The sequence below is a fragment of the Ahaetulla prasina genome, chromosome 9 (genome assembly GCF_028640845.1).
Source record: "Ahaetulla prasina isolate Xishuangbanna chromosome 9, ASM2864084v1, whole genome shotgun sequence".
Lineage (NCBI taxonomy): Eukaryota > Metazoa > Chordata > Lepidosauria > Squamata > Colubridae > Ahaetulla > Ahaetulla prasina.
Genome location: NC_080547.1, coordinates 27883302 through 27902727, shown reverse-complemented (window position 1 = coordinate 27902727; position 19426 = coordinate 27883302). Strand labels below are relative to the sequence as shown.

Genomic DNA, 19426 nt, shown 5'->3' with positions numbered 1-19426 from the left:
GTATAAGCATGAACTGAATACATAAAATGAATAAAACTAAAGGGAACATTAGGACAGGGATGGTAGGCATGCTGGTGCTCTTATGCACACCCCTTATGAATTATGAATATTGTTTGAAGCCCATGTTGTCAGCTTCAAACTGAACCTAGCCGCAGTCATCTTTCTGTTCCTCGGTTGCCACACAGAGGGGGAGGGTGGGAAGGGGGTTGGAATGCATTAATAGACACAACAAAGAGCTTCCTCATGAGAACCAGTGTCATTTCTACTGGCAACAGATAAGGTTGGGAAAGGAGTGCCTGAAAAGCCTGGCAATTAACCCAATTGGTAAACATGACCTGTGACACTTGGGCTGGGGTTATTTCCTAGTTTAATTATACTGAAACTGTGGAAAAGATTTAGATTTGGTTTTCCATTGAAGCTGTTCCATTGAAGCTTTACTCAATAAAGAAGATCTTTGAAAAGGAGCCAAGTCTTGGAGTTCTGATTTGCTTGAGTTGGTTAGTTGGAGCCTTGACATTAAACCAAATCTCATAAACCTACCCCAGGGTCCTGAGCCCCAACCATCCTTCCACCAACACCAGAGGGGTGGAAAAGACTCAGGGAAGTTTGGAGATATAGAAGATAAGGGAAGCACCACTAATCCTAGCACTGTCCTGGCTGGGGTCATGCTGCAGGTAAGTTGCTCCAGTGAGGCGGCCCTCCCACTGGTGGCCAGGTCAAATGTCCATGTGGAAAGGATCGAGAAGTCAGTGACATGGGAGGAAGCCCTAGCCACCGAGGACCTTTACCAAGCAGTGGTGGGTGCCAGGCATAAGTGGATGCCAAAGGCCACTGAAGTGCAATTTCCTCTGAGGTCACCAGAGACAATTTTGATGGCCAGAAATGAAAAAGGACATTGAAAGCTATGTAAAAAGCTGGGTGACATGCGCAGCTATGAAAAAAGGACCTGAGAAACCCCCAGGATTTTTACAGCAGGTGGCTGAACAGTCACAACTCTAGGAGGAAATAGCAATGGACTTTATCGTGGACCTCTCAGAAAGTGGAGGAAAGTTGAGAAAACACCGTAATTTGGACAGTGATTGATCTTTTTCCCAAACAGGCTCATTTCATCACCTGCTCTAGCCTCCCTTCAGCCCATAAACTGGCTAAGCTGTTTCTGAAGCACATTTACTGACTGCATGGAATCCCAAAGAGGATCATATCTGATTGGGAAGTCCAGTTTACAGCTAAATTCTGGACGGAGTTTGTAAAGTCAGTTGGGTCTTCCCAGGGGATTAGCTCAGCTTTTCATCTGAGTGTTAATGGGGCAGCAGAATGTATGAATGCAATGATAGAGCATTACTTGAGGTGTATGTAAACTACCAACAAACCAATTGGGCTGATCTGCTACTTTTCGCTGAGGTGGCATACAGCAACAGCATACATAGCAGCACAGGCTTCATGCCTTTCAAGGTGGCACAGGGGTGGAGTTTGTCCCAATGCCTGAGTTCCCTCAGGAGCCCCCTTCCTCAGTAAGCCTGACTGAATGGGTAAACTCCCTGCAGGAGGCTTGGGGGAATGTGAAACGGGAGTTCACCAAAGCCACCGAGATGCAAAAAAAACTAAAGACCAGGCAGAAGCTATTTCATATAGGAGAAAAGTTTATCTCTCCACCAAATACTGCCATGTAGAAAACTGGGTTCTAAGTTTATAGGATCCTTTCCCAATTTAAAAATCATTAATCCAATCATAGTAGAGCTGAAACTCCCATGCCTGTTGGGGAAAATACCCCCAGTTTTCCACAGTAATCTATTGAGGCTGGTAATAGGTTCCAAGTTAAGGCCAGTAGGTCCCATCGCAGTGCAGGGAGAGACCCATTATGAAATAAAAAGGATCCTAGCCCCTATGTACAAGGGGCGGTTATAGTATTTAGTACAGTGGAAAGGCTACCGTTTCAGAAGCCACTTGTTTGAAAAATCAGAACGCAAGAGCAGACAGGCTGGTCAGAAAATTATATAAGAAAAACCCTCAGAAACCAAAAGGGCAGCCTTTTGGATGGTGGCAGAGGTGGCTAGGAGAAAATTAACCTTTCTGCATTTGGTATTTTCCAGATACTCTTCACTAACTTGTGGTGGGGGGAGCCGACTGTCAACTTCGAACTGAACCTGGCCACAGCCATCTTTCTGTTCCTCCGTTGCCACACAGAGGGGGAAAGGTGGGGGAAGGAGGTTGGAATGCATTACTAGACACAACAAAGAGTTTTCTCATGAGAACCAAGGTCATCTCTACTGACAACAGAAAGTTGTGGAAGGAGTGCCTGAAGAGCCTGCCAATTTACCCAATTGGCAAATGTGACCTGTGACACTTGGGGAAGGGGTTATTTCCTAATTTAACTATACTGAAACCGCAGGAAAGATTTAGATTTGGTTTTCCATTGAAGTTGTGCTGATGTGATGTACTCATTAAAGAAGATCTTTGAAAAGGAGCCAAGTCTCAGAGTTCTGATTTGCTTGAATTGGTTAGTTGGAGCCTTGACACACACTTCTTCAAGAGCCTCAACCAAGTAAGATGACATTTTTGTGACTTTCAATACAAGGTGGACGATATCCAAAGAAATTTTCTATTAGAAAAGTCCTTAAAATAAGCAAAACAAGAGGACCCAATTTATCTCTGGCAGAAATGCAAAGGGGTTTAACCAAATGGTAAAGATACCTTTTTTCCAGATGGATGCTGTTAATCCAGCTGATGGATTTAGCATCCCATTAAAGTGTTACACCACTGTGTTTATTCTTTTTTAGGATTAAGTGTCAGGTACGTGATGACAGCTTCCAGGATAAATTGAAGTTTTCTCTTTTTTCCTCTGTCTAAAACTCAGAAGAATAGTCCGAGCCTGTTCTGTCATGGTTTGATTGCCTCAATGGATCATGTACACTGTGCACAGGGCACTTAGCTGGGTACTAAACAAACAGCCTAATCTGTCACATCAAGCAGGCGAGGCAACAGGTAATACATTAAATGGGGCCCACAACCTGCCCAGCTGCTGCCTTGGTGCATTTCCCCACTTTAAGTCTTAATTTTTGCCAAAGTACCAATTAATGAGGACTGCCCACAGGGTCTGTCCTGCTGCCATCTGATGTCAGTCCCTTGGAGAGATGAAGAGCAGCTGGCTCTTCATTAAAGGGACAAAGCAGAACAAACATTTATTCTTGCCCCACACCTTCCCCAAGGGGGTTGATGGGGCCAAGCTGGCAGATGCAAGGCAGGGAACACTGTTGGAGGAAGCTTGCGGAGGGGGGAGATGTGCTGCGGAGGATTTGCACGTCAAAGAGGAATTTGTGGAAGAGGAGAGTCATATCCCCTATCCTCTGATCAAGATGACTTCCGTTTGTGTTACCTTTTAAAGTAGCCTTGAGGCTTTCTTGGGATTAGGGATGGTAGTTCAGGTGGGTCCTGCAATACCACTGTTTCTTGTATTTCAAAATGACATCTCATGGTCCAGGGGGATGGGGTAGTGAGGAAGACTCTTTTCCAGATGGACAAAATTCTGTGTCTCTCACAACATTTTCCCCAGCAAAAGAATCCTTCCAGTTAGATTGGTTCAAGGAAAATGGATGGAAGTGGCCTTGTCCATGCAAGCAAAGACCATGCAAAGTAAGTGTGCAATACGGGTTCCCATTTCCCGATCTGTAACCATTCATGCATGTTACATTCATTTGGAATTGAGCTGAAGATTGGATTTTGTGGATTCATCAGGAAAAGCCAAACAGACATGGGTGGCATCATCTGAGGCTACTTTAAAAAAAAAAGCTTTCTCCAAACATTGCTTTGTTTTGGGATTTTTTGGGGGTTGTAGGCTGTTAATTATGGGACGCGGTGGCTCAGGGGCTAGGACGTTGAGCTTGTCGATCGAAAGGTCGGCAGCTCAGTGGTTCGAATCCCTAGTGCTGCCGTGTAATGGAGTGAGCTCCCGTTACTTGTCCCAGTTTCTGCCAACCTAGCAGTTTGAAAGCACATAAAATATGCAAGTAGAAAAAATAGGGACCACCTTTGGTGGGAAGGGAACAGCGTTCCGTGCGCCTTTGGCGTTGAGTCATGCCAGCCACATGACCACGGAGACGTCTTTGGACAGCGCTGGCTCTTTGGCTTTGAAACGGAGATGAGCACCGCCCCCTAGAGTTGGCAACGACTAGCACGTATGTGCGAGGGGAACCTTTACCTTGACCTTTTTAGGCTGTTAATTAAAGAAGGACATCTTTCTAATCTTTTTACAGTCCACAGACCAGCAGGAAGAGGAGAGCAGAGCAAAAGGTAAGAAATTAACAACCTTTGTTAATCTCATTACCTTTATCTCATCCACATCCGCATCCAATATCAGCAAAAACTTAACCATAGATGGAAAACGAACCTTCAAAATAACATTGGAAAAAACTAGCATCAATCTTAAAGTATTTTGCACTGTGTACAAGTGCAGTCCTGATTTTGCCCCCTGATTATCAACTAGGAAGACCAGAAGATTCCAAGTGAACAACAATTTTTGATGTAGTCATTGTTTCCATGGATATGGAACTCCCAGTTCAAGCCCATTGCTTTCTCTGAAACTGACAAGCCACGAAAGCATGAACGTAGTAAAGGCAAGCCTTCTGTGAGAGGGGAGTTACTAGTCAATTTCCCCTTTAGGTAACTAGATTATACTACAGATAATCCTCCATTAGAACTATTAATTTAGTGATCATTCGAAGTTACAACGGCACCGAAAACAGTGACTTATGACTGTTTTTTACACTTATGGCCATTGTGGCATCCCCAGTCACATGATCAAAATTCAGACACTTGGCAACTGGAGTGTATTTATGATGGTTGTAGTGTCCCAGGGCTGGGTGATCGCCTTTTGCAACCTTCTGACAAGCAAAGTCAATGGGGAAGCCAGATTCACTTAACAATTGTGTCACTAACTTAATGACTGATTCACTTAACAACTGTGGCAAGAAAGGATGTAAAATGGGGGCAAAACTCACTTAACAAATGACTCGCTTAGCAACAGAAATTTTGGTTCAATAATGATCGTAAGTCAACAACTACTTGTACACATTTAAAGAGTTACAACAAAAGGGAAGTTGGATGACAGAGTTATCACCAAACAGAAAAGCTCAGATCCATCTTGGAAATAAGTAACATAAAGCTTGTGTCAGCTTTAGAAGCCATACTTAGGCCTAAGGCTTCCACACTCTGCCAGCTTGGTTATGGGAAAATGTCCCCGATCATTCTTGAAATTTGGAAGAAACTGCTTCTAGTAGCTCTGAACACCTCTGAACCTTTATTCCCTGCTGAAATGATGCCAGTGGAGGAAAAAGGATCTGCTGCTTCTCAAGAATCTAGACTTTCTTTAGACCTGTATAGACTTGTCCTCCCTCTCCACCTATATCACCTAACCTGTGGGCCACTACCAGATAACCGGGTCCCACTTATGTTCGCGTCACAGGTCCTGCCTCTACTCCCCAATCAAGAAATATGGATTCTTGAGAGAGCAGCATTTCAAAAGAACCTTTTATTGAAAGGGAGTGATTGCAAGACATAAGCAAAGGAGGGTCTGAGTCTCCCCAGGCAATTCTGTTAGGATAAAGTGGTTAGAAACCCCTCCTCTCAGTTTGATGTTGAATAAGCCAGTCCACAAGTGAGAAGATGTTGTGAAAACAGTCGTCCTGAGAAAGAGAAAAGGATTTGTTCCCATGTGATTTTTCTGTGAGGCTTCCAAACTGAAAGAAAACAAATGGCCCTCCCCCCTTGTATATCCCTCAAGGTAAATGAAAGCACAGGGCAGAATAGGTGACATGATAAAAGTTATAAACTAGGGAATTACAGGATACAAAGGAAAACAGGATGAGAGCAATAAATGAGTAAAAGGAATGGCCTTTCTCACCATTGCTGCTTCTTTGTTTGGGTCTCCCCCCCAGTTCCTCCATTCAGCCATCGGGTCCAGTCCAATGGTGAAATCTGAACCGGTTTACTACTGGTTTGCTGGATGCACATGCACGCTTTGCACACACATGCACAATGTGTCCCACGCACCAAATGCAAGGTGCATGTGCAGTGCATGCCAAAAGGAGGCATAGGGTAAGAAGAACAGTGTGCATGGGGAGGGGGGTGATCATCTGTGGTGGGCAAACTTTTTTTTACTTTTAAAAGCATTTTTAACAACCTATTCGGGCAAATACGTTGTAAAAAATGCTTTTAAAAGTTAAAAAAAGGCTCTGATGATCATGCGGCTCAGCTGTGATTGTCAGAGCCTCTTTTTTTACTTCTTAAAAGCATTTTTTAAAAGAAACGGCAAGTGGGGAAGCAGGTGACCGGGCATTGGGTGGGCATGGGCAGGGGGGGGGGCGGGCAGGGATTTTTGCTACCGGTTCTCTGAACCACCCACCACCATCACTACTGGATCGGCCGATCCAGTCTGAACTGGGAGCATTTCATCCCTTGCCAGTTACTCCCCATTGAAATCGTTAAGTCCCCTGCTTCCAGTTCACTCTGGGGTTCCACTTTCTCAACCAGGTGAGCCCTAGAATTCCGGGTGCCACAATGAAAGTGAGTCTCTCATCATGAGTCCCCATTGCTATGTTCAGGGGTTCTGTGGCAAAAAGAACGGGCCCAATTCCTCCCCAGGTGATGCTGGAATTCCTTCCCCCAATTTTGAGAGGGGGGGAACCTCTGTGGCCTCTTCACTTCTCAGTATTTTCCTCGGAGGGTTGTTTTGATGGGTTTTCCTCTGGAGAGGCATTCTGGCTTTTGGGCAGGAGTTTTTGAACAACACTCGGCTGCAGAGTGCCCCTCCTTCCCGCATTTGAAGCAGGCAGATGATCTTGGTGCCAGGGTAGTTTGTGGCTTGAATGGCTCTCGCTTCCCCTGGGATGGGGATCTCTTCCAGGCTCTTCCCCCTCGGTACTGGTTTCTGGCCAATCAATCTCCATTTCTTCGGCCAGAATATACCAGTCATGCAGACAGTCTGGAATGCCTTGAGCCAGGCAGGCATGGTAGAGGTTGTCATTCAGGACATCTTTATATCAGCTCACTAGGATGTCTTTCAGCCAGTCCACTCTGCAGGTGAGGTCTCGGAACTCTTCAGTGTATTCAACTACCGGCTGGCATCCCTGTTTCACGATTCTGATGCAATCGCGAGCTTTGCATTCTGCCAAGGGGGTCTTCAAATTGATGGCAGAGAGCAATCATGAATCGGTCAAAGTTTCACAGTTCAGGGGCATCTGTGTTGTGTAGGGTCACCATCCAATGGGCAGCTGCCCCTTCCAGGGCCAAGGTGACAACTCGGACCTGAGTGCTCTGGGTCTGGAAATCCCTCCTGTACTCCTGCATGCATGTGAGGACATGCGCCAGGAAAACCCTCAGTTGCTGTGGGTTGCCATCGTACTTCACTCCAAAGGGGGAGGGTCTTCCTCTCCAGTTATGGTGCTCTGGGCTGGCCAGGAACAATTGCAAGGGCTGTTGCTGCATGGGGTGGGTTCACCTGGATGGCTGCTGCCCGCCTCTGCCATGTCTGCTTGGACTGCAGCTGCTGGATCTGGAGCAGGGGCCCTGGCCTCATTGGATGCTGCTGCTGCCTCGCTCCATCTCTGGTGTCAATCTAATTCCTCCCTGGTTCTGAGGTTTTCAAGAGCCTCCATCACGAACCACATAATGTTTTTCTTGAGGTGGTCATCTCTGCACTGTTCTTCAATCAGCTCTTCCTGGTTGGACAAGGCTTCCAGCTCACGTTTCCAGCCTGGTTGTCAACTGCCTCTGGTGAGGGTGACTCCTTGGGTTCTTCCATCCCAGTTATCTTTTTTCCCCACCCCAATCAATCATCTGGCCTTCGTGGGGGCCTCCAAACTGGTTTCAATGTCTTTGAAAGGACAGAAGGACCTGGCTTCTGGCTGAGTGATGGTGGAGCATTCGCCCTCTTCTTGCTCACTGCTTTGCTCGGAAATTGTGTGTAGGGTCCCCTCGGTAGAGTGAGTTTGCTTTTCTGGGTTGACCACTTTTGCAGACCCTGCTTTATGTAAGGTCCTGCCTCTACTCCCCAATCAAGAAATATGGACTCTTGAGAGAGCAGCATTTCAAAAGGAACCTTTTATTGAAAGGGAGTGTTTGCAAGACAAAAGCAAAGCAGGGTCCGAGTTCCCCCCAGGCAATTCTGTTAGGATAAAGTGGTTAGAAACCCCTCCTCTCAGTTTGATGTTGAATAAGCCAGTCCACAAGCGAGAAGATGTTGTGAAAACAGTCGTCCTGAAAAAGACATAAGTATTCATTCCCATGTGATTTTTCTGTGAGGCTTCCAAACTGAAAGAAAACAGATGGCCCTCCCCCCTTGTATATCCCCCAAGGTAAATCAAAGCACAGGGCAGAATAGGTGACAGGGTAAAAATTATAAACTAGGGAATTAGAGGATACATAGGAAAACAGGATGAGAACAATAAATGAGTAAAAGGATCTGGGGTCCCCTCCCCTCTTGAATGGCAGTATCACGGTAGGGATCTGACACAGGGGCTCGCGATCCCACACATGTGAGTGCTCACGGGGCCCATTCATGCAAGCATCGCGTGTACTCATGGCCCCACTCGTGTGAGTAACAGTTGCTCATCAACTACCAAATGGGAGAAGTAAATGCAAGCCATGCTCCTGCTTTTGTGAGAGAGCAAGAATATCTTGCTTGTCCTAAATGTCTATGGAGATTCTCAGTCATCTAGGTCATGGTTGTCCCAAAAGTGCTTTTTCAAGAAGCAACTGGACTTCGTTTTTCCTGGAGGACATTTCACTTCTCATCCAAGAAGCTTTTTCAGCTCTTGCTTGACTAGAGTCCCTTAGTGGCAATCAAGGGCTGATACTCAGGTGAATTAAAATGTAGCTTAAGAAATTAGGTGTTCAGCCATCAATACAAAGAAACCCAAGGCTTGGTTTCTTAGCTACGCTGGTTAGAAATAGTGAGAATTGAAGCCCAACGCACTGAAGAGCGTAGGATGAAATTGATCTGAATCACACCTCCATTTAGATATTGAATGGATCCCTGAATGAGATATTGGGTTTTTTGTTGATTTGCTTGTTTGTTTAAATAATGAAATTATTCTGGTTCATCCAGGGCTTACTTCCCCGTAAGCTGGCCAGAGGTCAAATACTGCTGTTCCCTCTGTTCTCCAAGGATTCTTCAATCTGGTTTGAAAAAAGCAAAAAAATCAAGAAGAGAAATTGGGTTGTCCCCCACACAAATCTATAGTCGAGGCGGTAATAGTCCAGTGTGGTAGCATGTAATCTGTGGGCAAAGGTTTTTCAACATTCTTGAAACAGAGTTTGCTCATTTATACCATAAGGATTTCATAGTTAGCAGATGGGCTCCTTCTTGTTTTATTTAGTGTGAAGTTCCTTTTTGTGCTGAGTGATTAGATGGAGGACCCTGTATGTGTAGGCATAAGGCAGCATCTGCCATAAATCAGGAATCTGAGCAACTAAAGTATAGGAGAGGAAGGGGAAAGAGGAGGAGGAGGAGAAAGAGGAGGAGATATCTAAAGCTCTTGTCACTTTCAGTCTTATTATAAGAGTTTGCTAGACTCATACTGTACTTTCCCTTGCCAAAGCCATAATGTCTTGCTAGGTTTCCCTTTCCCATGTTAGTTCCTGTTTCTTCATCCTGGTCCTTCATGCTGTCATGTGGAAGATGAGGTAATTAGGAAAACAGATTATCCTGATTTATAAGCATAGGATCTATTCCAATTCAATGGATGAAAAAAAGACCATTCCAACTCAGATTTTTACAAATTTATTTATACATAAAAAACATAGAGTCCATTTACATTGCTCACCAGAAATTACACTTTAATACATGAAAAACCAGCAAGAGCTATATTGAAGAAAAAACAGTGTGATGGGAAGAACAGTACTGTGTATAGCCCAGATGATGACTACTCCCACACACAGTGGGACAAGGCAAGCAAGTGACATGCTGGCAACACATACCATCACAAATCAAACACAATATTTGTGCAAAGGTAGCAATCATTGTCACATTAAATGGGGAGGGGGCCATATGGCTCATGAGATTCCCTCCCCAATACTTCAGAGGACTAGAACAAAATAATGGAAAGTCATGGTGAATTATTTGCCTTTAGTAGCATGTAACCTCCCATATAAGGAAGCAAAACAAGGGCAGTGGAAGTGTCATTGGACACCCATGAAATTCATGATCTATGGAAGGTCCATGGCCAATTTTGGAGCTTTCTGGACATCCTATTTGTCTGTCACTGGACATTGTTGCCCACTTGCCACATTCAAGCAAATTATCTCTGCATATTTTGTTGCTTCTGTCCAGATCAGCGGTCCCCAACCTTTGCAGCTTGGCGGTCTGGCTGGAGTTGGGGGGAGAAGGGAACTGGGCCATGCGAAGAGTGGGCCAGCGCAAGTGTAGCTTGACTTGCATGAGCAGTGGCCTGGCACGCAAGCATGACTTGCTCAAGTTGAGTTGCACACGCCACATTGCTTGGGCGGCATGGTTCTTAATAGGCTATGGAACAGTAGTGGGCTGCGGTCCAGGGGTTGGGGACCTTTGGTCTAGATCAGTGGCCCCCAACCTTTTGGGCACCAGGGACCAGTTATGTGGAGAGAAGTTTTTCCACAGATTGGAGGGGCATGGTTTCATGTGCTGCCTCCATCCTGCGGAGCCCAGTTTCTGGCATGCCGTGGACCAGTGCTGGTCAACAGACCAGGGGTTGGGTACCCCGGTCTAGGTTATATAGGTCAGATACAGACTGAGAAACAAGCAACTATGCACAGTAAAATTGAGGAAGATGAAGGGGAGGTAGGTATACTCACATTAGAACTCACCATCCAGGATAGAGCATATGCTTCATCAGCAAATGTTGGATTCAATTCCTGACATCTTCCATGTTGGAAAAAGAGCAGTCTGGCTAAATTAAATGTACTAGATCACAGCAAGCCACAATATAGCTTGTCCATTTTTTGCAAACAGTTTATATGAATCCAGCCATTGTGATTTGTATTGCAGGAGTCCAGCTACTGTGGTTACTCAACAAATCCTAGTCTCAGTGTGTTATATGACCCAGCTCTTGCAACTTTCAAAAAAGCATGTTTAAAATAAATTATGGTTTAGCAAAATTGTGTGAGCTTGGCCAATGAATTCTTTAGATGGATAAATATAAGAAGAAATCCAGCAAGGAAGCTTATTTGTGGCTGGGAAAGATAATGGATGGATGAGTGGATAGATGGATAAGATTAGAGAGAGAGAGAGAAAGAAAAACTGTGATTCATAGAAGTGCTAGAATCAGTGGCAAAATATGAACCGGTTTACTACCAGTTCGCTGGCTGCGCATGCGCGCTGCATGCCAAAGTGCAAAGTGTGCACCATGCACCAAATGCGAAGTACACGGCAAAAGGATGCATGGGATAAGTAGAACAGCGGTGTGTGGGTGTGGGTGTGATCAGCTGTAGTGTGCAATCTTTTTTTTTACTTTTAAAAGTATTTTTTACAACCTATTCAGCTGAATAGGTTGAAAAAAATGCTTTTAAAAGTAAAAAAAAGGCTCTGATGATCACATGGCTCAGCTGTGATTGTCAGAGCCTTTTTTTACCTTTTAAAAGCATTTTTTACAACCTATTCCTACCATTCAGGCGGGAAAAGCAAGCAAACCAGAAAGAAGCGGTAAGTGGGGAAGCGGGGGACCTGGTGGGCATGGGTGAGGGGGGCCAGGGATTTTTGCTACCAGTTCTCCGAACCACCCGCTGCCATCACTACCGGATCATCTGATCCAGTCCGAACCGGGAGCATTTCACCCCTGGCTAGAATGGAACATGGATTCCAAAGTCATTGCTGGAATAATCTGATTTTTACAGATGCCATTCCTTAGCCCCAAAAAAATAAAAGAAAAAAACCCAACATCACCAAAGAAACTGCAACATGCTCTGGAAATTATTCCAATGCCAGGAATAATCCAGCTTCAGGTGAATATATATGGTCCCAAAGCTGTACATAATACACTATCATTAGTGAAGCAGGAAAAGTGGTTCAAGAAATCAATTTAGGGGAGTGATGAGATCACTGGTTTGCTGACCAGATTCTGGAATCATTAGATGACATCCAAAGGAAGAGCCTCAATTGACTGACTACATGATGCAGAATGTGTTAGGTGATATTTGACTGAGTAATAATTAATTATACATCCAGAGGAAGAAGCCAATGGCTAGGTAGAGATTTACCTCCTTTTTTTGTATTTTTGTCCACTGCCATGTTGGTAGCAAATTTGTGGACCTGTTTTACTATCTGTCATGCTAATGCAAATGTGGGAAACTATCAAAATTCCAGTCTGGGACTTGGGACAAGAATGATGGAAAGAACTAGAGGATGGAATTTGTAGAGTATTGGAGTATAAGGAAAGGGTTCAGTTCTCTTTATAGTGGCCTCGGCAGATGGTACCTACAGAATTAGAGGTTCATGTGAAAATCTCAATAATATGGAGTAGAGTTGAAAGACAATTCCACTCTACCTGGCCAATCACTTCCATATCATGTCAAGAAAAGATCATGGATGTGTCTATGTATGTCTTCAGGGATTGAGTTTATTATCCTGCATATTCTCCTATCTCATTGAATTAGCACCATGACGCAGAGATCTAGAAACTCTACAGCACCTTTTTTCCCACTTTAAAGATTGAGGTTTACTAAGATACCATTTTCAAAATCTAGATTGCATTATATCTCAAGGTTTTGCACAGTTCATAACTTTATAAACAGATTTGACAAATTCAATTTGCTAAGCCATCACCACAAACATGTAACCAAGTTTAAAATTAACCAAGCGTACTATGCTGTGCACTTAAATCTTTATCTGAATCAGTTAAAATCTTCTTGTTGGTTTATGATTTAGTGTATGGTACAAACCCAATAAATTGATTAATTCATTAAATATGTTTACTGTACTGTGTGAACTAGCCACTATATTTAAGGATGACCTGTTATTAGTAGAATGCCTCAAACTCAAGCTAAGTTCACACATCTGTTTTGTAGCACTGTACAGAATGTAAGAGGTGAACAGACAAACTGCTTTGACCCAATGCACCAGATTTTTTTTCTAGAAGTGGTCACTGATGCAGAAAACACTTCTTGATAGACAAATATACACACAGTTGGCTGGTCTGATGAGGACCAGGTGACCTAATTTCATGCCAATGGGAAACATAAATGTGATTTCTCACAATTTGGGTGGCTCTACTTTATTTTAGGTCAGCACATCATCCAGACAATTGAATGTATACCTATATCTAAGGCTTATCGGTTTTATTTCCACTAACATGTTTGTCTATGGTTATCCATGGTTTATTATCTTAGAACTCAAGTACTACTCCATATCATGCAGAAAGACCAGCTGAGGAAGTTCTGCTCTTAACATCGGTTTGCACCAGGACAATCAGAGGTGGGCCCCTTAAAAAATCATCCTGATTGCTCTTTGTCAGTGTGTGAGAGTTCATGAATTGGAATAGACATGGTAACAGGTCAGCCAATGGGGACTGTTTATCGACCCAGATGGCTCAGAAACTGGGCATGGCTTAGGTTCACTGGTTTATATCTATATCTATATCTATATCTATATCTATATCTATATCTATATCTATATCTGTATGTATGTATGTATGTATGCATGCATGCATGTATGTATGTATGTATATATGTGCTTCTGTAATTATTGATTCTGTGCGTCTGGATTCTGAGTTCTGGTTCTGGCTTCTGCTATATGGCATTGTATATAAAGAAGTTTCTTATATACATGAATCATGCTGAATTCTTTATTAGTATGCTGGTTGGATTGCTACAAACTCTAACACTCTTCTCTGCACTTTTTTTAGAGTCTCAATATTTGGTGTGGTGACCAAAACTGGATGTAGTACTCTAGGTGTGGTCTTACTAAGGCGTTATAGTGGTATTAGTACCTCACTTGATCTTGATTGTATCACTCTGTTAATGCAACTTAGGACTGCATTGATTTTTTTGGCTGCCACTGCACACTGCTGGCTCATATTTATTTGGTTGTCCATTAAGTCTCCAAGATCCCTCTCATAGTTACTGCTATTAAGCCTGGTTTCCCCCAGTTTATATGTGTGCTTTTGGCTTTTCTTATCTAAGTGTAAGACTTTACTTGTCTCTACATTGAATTTCATTTTGTTAGAAAGGGCCCACTGTTCAAGTCTGTCAAAATTCATCTGGTTCTTGAGCCTATCTTCTAGGATGTTAGCTATTCCTGCTAGCTTAGTAACATCTGTAAATTTGGTGTGTTCCCCTTCTCTTCCCTCATCTAAATTGTTTATAAATATATTGAAGAGGCCTAAGACAGAACCTTGTGGCACCCCACTGCTTACTCCTCTCCATGTAGACTTAGACCCATTGAGGACTACTTGTTGAGTATGGTTTGTCAGCCAGTTGAGAATCCATCTGGTGGTGAAGTTATCTATCCCACTTTTTTCTAGCTTATGAAGAAGTAGGTTGTGGTCTACTTTGTTGAATGCCTTGCTGAAGTCTAAGTATATTATGTTTAAAGTATTTTGCTGGTCTATTAATTTAGTCATTATGTTGAAAATGAAATAAGATTGGTTTGGCATGATCTGTTTTTAACAAACCCATGCTGACTGCTAGTTATTACTTTACTCATTTCTAGGTGTAAACTTCATTGGCTACATGGAGATTTTCTAAAATTTAGATCTGTGCTAAGGGCTTTAATATATGTTTACTGACAAAATCAGACTGGCAGGCAGGGCACCAACTAACACTTATTGCAATTAAAAGTGATATCCAATTTGTCTTCACTATCCCCAAACAGTTCACCACAGAAAGGGGGGGACCATTCATCCAATAGATTATTTTTGGAAACAACAACTCCTTTTAATTGTTCCTGCCAACAGCTGGGTTCCTGCCCCAATGCAAAATGAATGGAAGAGCAAACAGAATGGAGGAGAAGAACTTTTATCACTTCAGCAGGAAAATGACTATCATCCAGACTCCCTCCCATTCAGAGATAATTAAATCCCTGGGCACCACTGGGTGTTTCACCAGGGACAGGGCTGTTGTTTAAAACTGCAATTAACAATGCAAATTTTGCTAATCAGAAGCATATGTGCACAAACCCAATTAGCTGATTGGCAGGCAAGGGGTGATAAACGCTGTTAAGACTTAATATGCAGTGACGCAAGAGTGTTTCGTAGTTTGTAGCTACATAGAGAAACAGGATTGTTAGCTACTTGGGCAAGTTGCAGGGATGCTGGTTGCATGCAGGACAAAAGATTTGCAAAAAAAAATGCAAGATGCAATACATGTATTCTCTCTGAATGGAAGAAACTCATACATTCTGACATTTTGGAAATTCTCCAACATTTTGGAACTTTGAGCTTCTCAAAGTTCAAAAGGTACTGAGAACAAAGTGAAAAATGCTTTTGGCCTTGTTCACCCAATACAATGTTAGTTAAAACAAGATTTTAAGAATGTGAGAATCTCCCAAGTATGGATAGGATTGGGGTGCTGCTGTTTGCATCATATAAAATTCTCCTATTTCACAGAAACAATAGAAAAGAATTGGGTAGTCAAACAATGTTTTGAAATCACTACAAAAAAGAATGCTTATTGGGTTTCTTCACTATACAGACACAGAAAGTTAGCTCCACCAAGCTAAACCAGTGCCCTACAAAATTCTGTATTTCTCTCAAGGACTGCATTTCAAAGAGATGTCTATAAATCCTACCATAAAATACCAGGGATTGAATTTAAGCTTGAGAGCTTCTGCATGAAAAGCATCTGTTCTGCCAATGGATTATAACCTTTGAAATGTGGTTTTGAAGTACATATTTTTTTTCGGAATCAAAGAACTCAGTCATGCATCTTTTCAGGTGGCAGTAAAAAAGCTATTGCTATTTAAGTTCTAAACTGTTAATTTCTCTCTGTTTGAAGCCAGATTTTCTTTTCCCTTTTTGCATTTCTATTTTTGATATGGCATTTTATTGTAAATGATGTTTCATGGCAGGTTTCTCTAAAGGTCACAAGGAATGTTTGTGGAACAGCATGACATGGTGGTGAGATGGTCCATTTCTGATGTCGCAATAGCATCTAAAACTGTTACAACGGGGGAGCGGGGTTGTATTATTATATTACTAACAAGGTACTTTTTTGTGTCAGATGCCAAAATAATTTGGCTGCCCTTTTGTAGCTACTTTGACACAAGTCCTTTGCTGTTTTGCTTTCTTAAGCTGTCATTGGCAAGGCATAGGATGGTAGCCATATTTTCAATCTCTTTTAGACCAAATACTGTGAAGACCTTTATTAACTCTACAAGGAACATTTCTCCTCAGTGGAAAGAAGAAGGTCAAAGCTACCTAAATAGAAATCAGGTGCCAAGAAAAGTATTTTTCAAGATTCTCTTACTGGCTATTTTGTTTTGGGCTGGAGGTAAGGGAAGGAGACTAAGTATCCAAAAATACTGAACATGGAGTCAAATAAATACTTGTTTATTATGGTTTACTATGTGTGGTAGCAGTTTCAAAATTGATAGGGAACAGGGCCTTGTTTCTGGTCCCCTCTTTAAAACTTCTGGAAGTAAGAAAGAAACTTTCCTGTTTAGTAAGACAGTCATTCATATATTATTGTTTTACTGTAGTTATAACAATTGTACTGATGTTTCTTCTTTTAACCATTTCTCTTCAGTTCTCGTAATCCCTCAATATAGTAGGAATTGATGGTTTCTCCGAAAATACAACCTGCCATGAAAACAAGCCCTAGCCCAATTTTCACACCTGTGCCTAATATAAGCCCTACTCCAAAAATAAGCCCTAGTTAAGCCCTGCCCATCTTCTGGTTGTACAAGGTGAGGCGAGGTGCAGGCGTAAACAATCAAGCTCAGATGGGGCTTGGGAAAGATGGAGCTGCTCTATATGCTCAGCATACCTTAGGACTGCCACAGTCAGGCCTCCCATGTCCCAACACTTGTCACACCATTGCCTGACTTCTGCAACTTCTTGCAGCTGCTCGCAGCCAGATGCCACATGGCACATCACACTAGGACCGCTGCTCGCACAAGACAATGGAACAATGCACCCTGCAGCCTCCTGCTGCAAGTGGTGGGACCGGCACAATGAGCCATGCAGTGTCTGGCTGCAAGTGGCCACAGAAGTCGGGCAGTGGCACGAAAGGGGTCAGGATATGGGAGGCATGGCTGCAATGGTCCTAAGGTAAGTGGGTAAGACATTCCCTGAAAATAAATTTGGTGCTTATTTTGCGGCCGAAAAGAAAATAATACCAGATCTTATTTTCGGGGAAACACGGTATTTGAAGATTGTTAACTAATGGTTTTACTGTTGTTGTTGGCTGCTTTGAATTGGTGTTGATTTTTTACAAGATGTATGTTTTAAGTAAATAAAGTTAGATGGCTGTCAATTCAGTATATTCCTTGGTTCCCTCCAAGCTCTTTGCATGACCTCATTTACTTTTTAAAGAAGTTTTTAATTTTTAAAACATCAAATAGAAGCTAGCATGTTTCTAAAGAAAGCATCACTTTGAGGCAAACCTGTATTTCCAGTTATATCTATAGACATAATGGGCTCAGAAGAGCCAATATGTTTTTTTTCTCCAGGTCAAAATAGGAAATGTGGAAAAATAAATGCCAGATATTTGCAAAACAATAATACATACATATAAATATTCACATTTTAAATAAACAACTCTGAACATTCCTGTTCAAAAACACAAGAAAATTTCAAAATCCAATTCCCATCTCTAATATAGACATGTGCACTCACACAATAAATAAAAATATACCTCTCCCAAACTTCAGCTTGTTCAGAAAGGGAGGCAAATGCTAAAAGAAGGGTAAACGATGAGGAAGATCCATTGGCTGACTGACAAATTATGGCTTCCGGGACTCTAAAATATTAGCCCATCATTTCTGAAGGAGGCAGGTCCTTTGCAGACAAATAATGGAGCAATGCTACTATCGTTCCATCTGATGCTTAAATATTCCAGTAGAACACACTATGTTCTGCAAAGATGGAATGACTGGTTACCCTTGAGGACCATGATGACCAATTCTTGCTGGATGTGCAAGTCACTCTTCCTTAACTAATAGTTTAATGGGTGTGCTTTTCCCCAGAGTCCTCTCACGGGGGAATTAAGAGGGTCTTGGAATACAAGCAGGTCTTATCTCATATTATTAATGGCTCAGAGATTCTTGTAACTTTTCTACCAAAGTTGCTCCTATGTTGGATCACGTCATGACAGAAAAAGTCAGTTGGGAATTCTTCTCTTCCCTTTTCTCAATGGGTTACCCTACAACAGCAGTCAGGTACACCTGGATAAAGAAGTTGGGAGTGGAAATGCATGGACAATGGCTGGTGACTTGTTTTGGCCAGACAAGGACCTCCATTAAAAGCGCTCTGTGAAATTACACATAACCCCAAGTGAGATCTTTCTGCAGTGGGCAGCAAAACATAGCACCCTTCAGATTCAGATTTCAGTGGCAATAATGTCTTCATAAGGGACATCAGTTCCATGGAGATCAAGATCTAAGGGATCTTTACCATCCTCCCCAGTAGCCAGCTGCTGAAGCATCTTCTCCAGGTTTTGATTTCTTTTGTACATGTGAAGGTAGCTTTGCTGCAGCTGCTTCTGGTACTGGATCACTTTCTCTTTCTCCTCCTTCCAGGTTTGTCGTTCCTGCTGAAAGCTGACAGTGATCTGCTTGTTGCTGTCCTGTTCCTCCTGCAGTTCTTTTTTTAGCTTTTCTACTTCCCTCCACAGGATTTGGGCATCCTCCACCATGCTTTCCTCCAAGCCCATGGAAACCATACCACATTTCATCTCCTCCCTGAGGATGGTCAGTTCAGTTCTCAACTCTGCAATCTCCTGTTCCAGCAAGTTCACTTTCTCCCTTAGTAGCTCTGACTCATTCTTCTTGCGTTGGAGTTCATTCTCACATACCTCTAGTTCCATGGCTTTGGCATGCAACGAATCCTCCAAATCCTGAATTTTAATCTCCAACAGTTCCATCTTGGCCCGGAGGTCCTTCAGCTGAGCTTTCAGATTGAGCACCTCATTGGTCTTGCTGTTCAGCTCTGTCTGGGATTCTTTCAGTTGCTGTTTCAGGAGAGAGATCTCACCAGACTTCTGACAAACCTGTAAGAAAACATAAGACTAGAATCAGCATCGTATCTAGATATCCACCTGCCAGAGATCTAGATTGCATTGCAATTCAGTCTGCCGCACACAGGAAAATGGGTGGTGCTAAGTACGGAATATATTTATTTCAGATGAAAGATTGCATCTCTTCATGGATCAACTATGAAGATGAAGCTAGTGGAAGGCATGGCCCTAATGAAAGATAAAAGACCCTTTTTTCTCTTTGCAGGCAGCTGGGGGAACAATCTCATTG

General features: G+C 42.8%; 1 protein-coding gene across 5 annotated transcripts in view; it reads right to left on the bottom strand.

Moving 5' to 3' along the window:
* Positions 1 to 9781: 9781 nt before the first annotated feature.
* Positions 9782 to 19426, bottom strand: part of LZTS1 (leucine zipper tumor suppressor 1) — a 64896-nt gene continuing 55251 nt past the window's right edge. For all 5 annotated transcript variants that reach the window (XM_058194424.1, XM_058194421.1, XM_058194420.1 and 2 more), the window contains one exon: positions 9782 to 19170. In XM_058194424.1, coding sequence (XP_058050407.1) covers positions 18502 to 19170 — 669 coding nt within the window. In that variant the 3' untranslated portion in view covers positions 9782 to 18501. The remainder of the gene's footprint in view (positions 19171 to 19426) is intronic.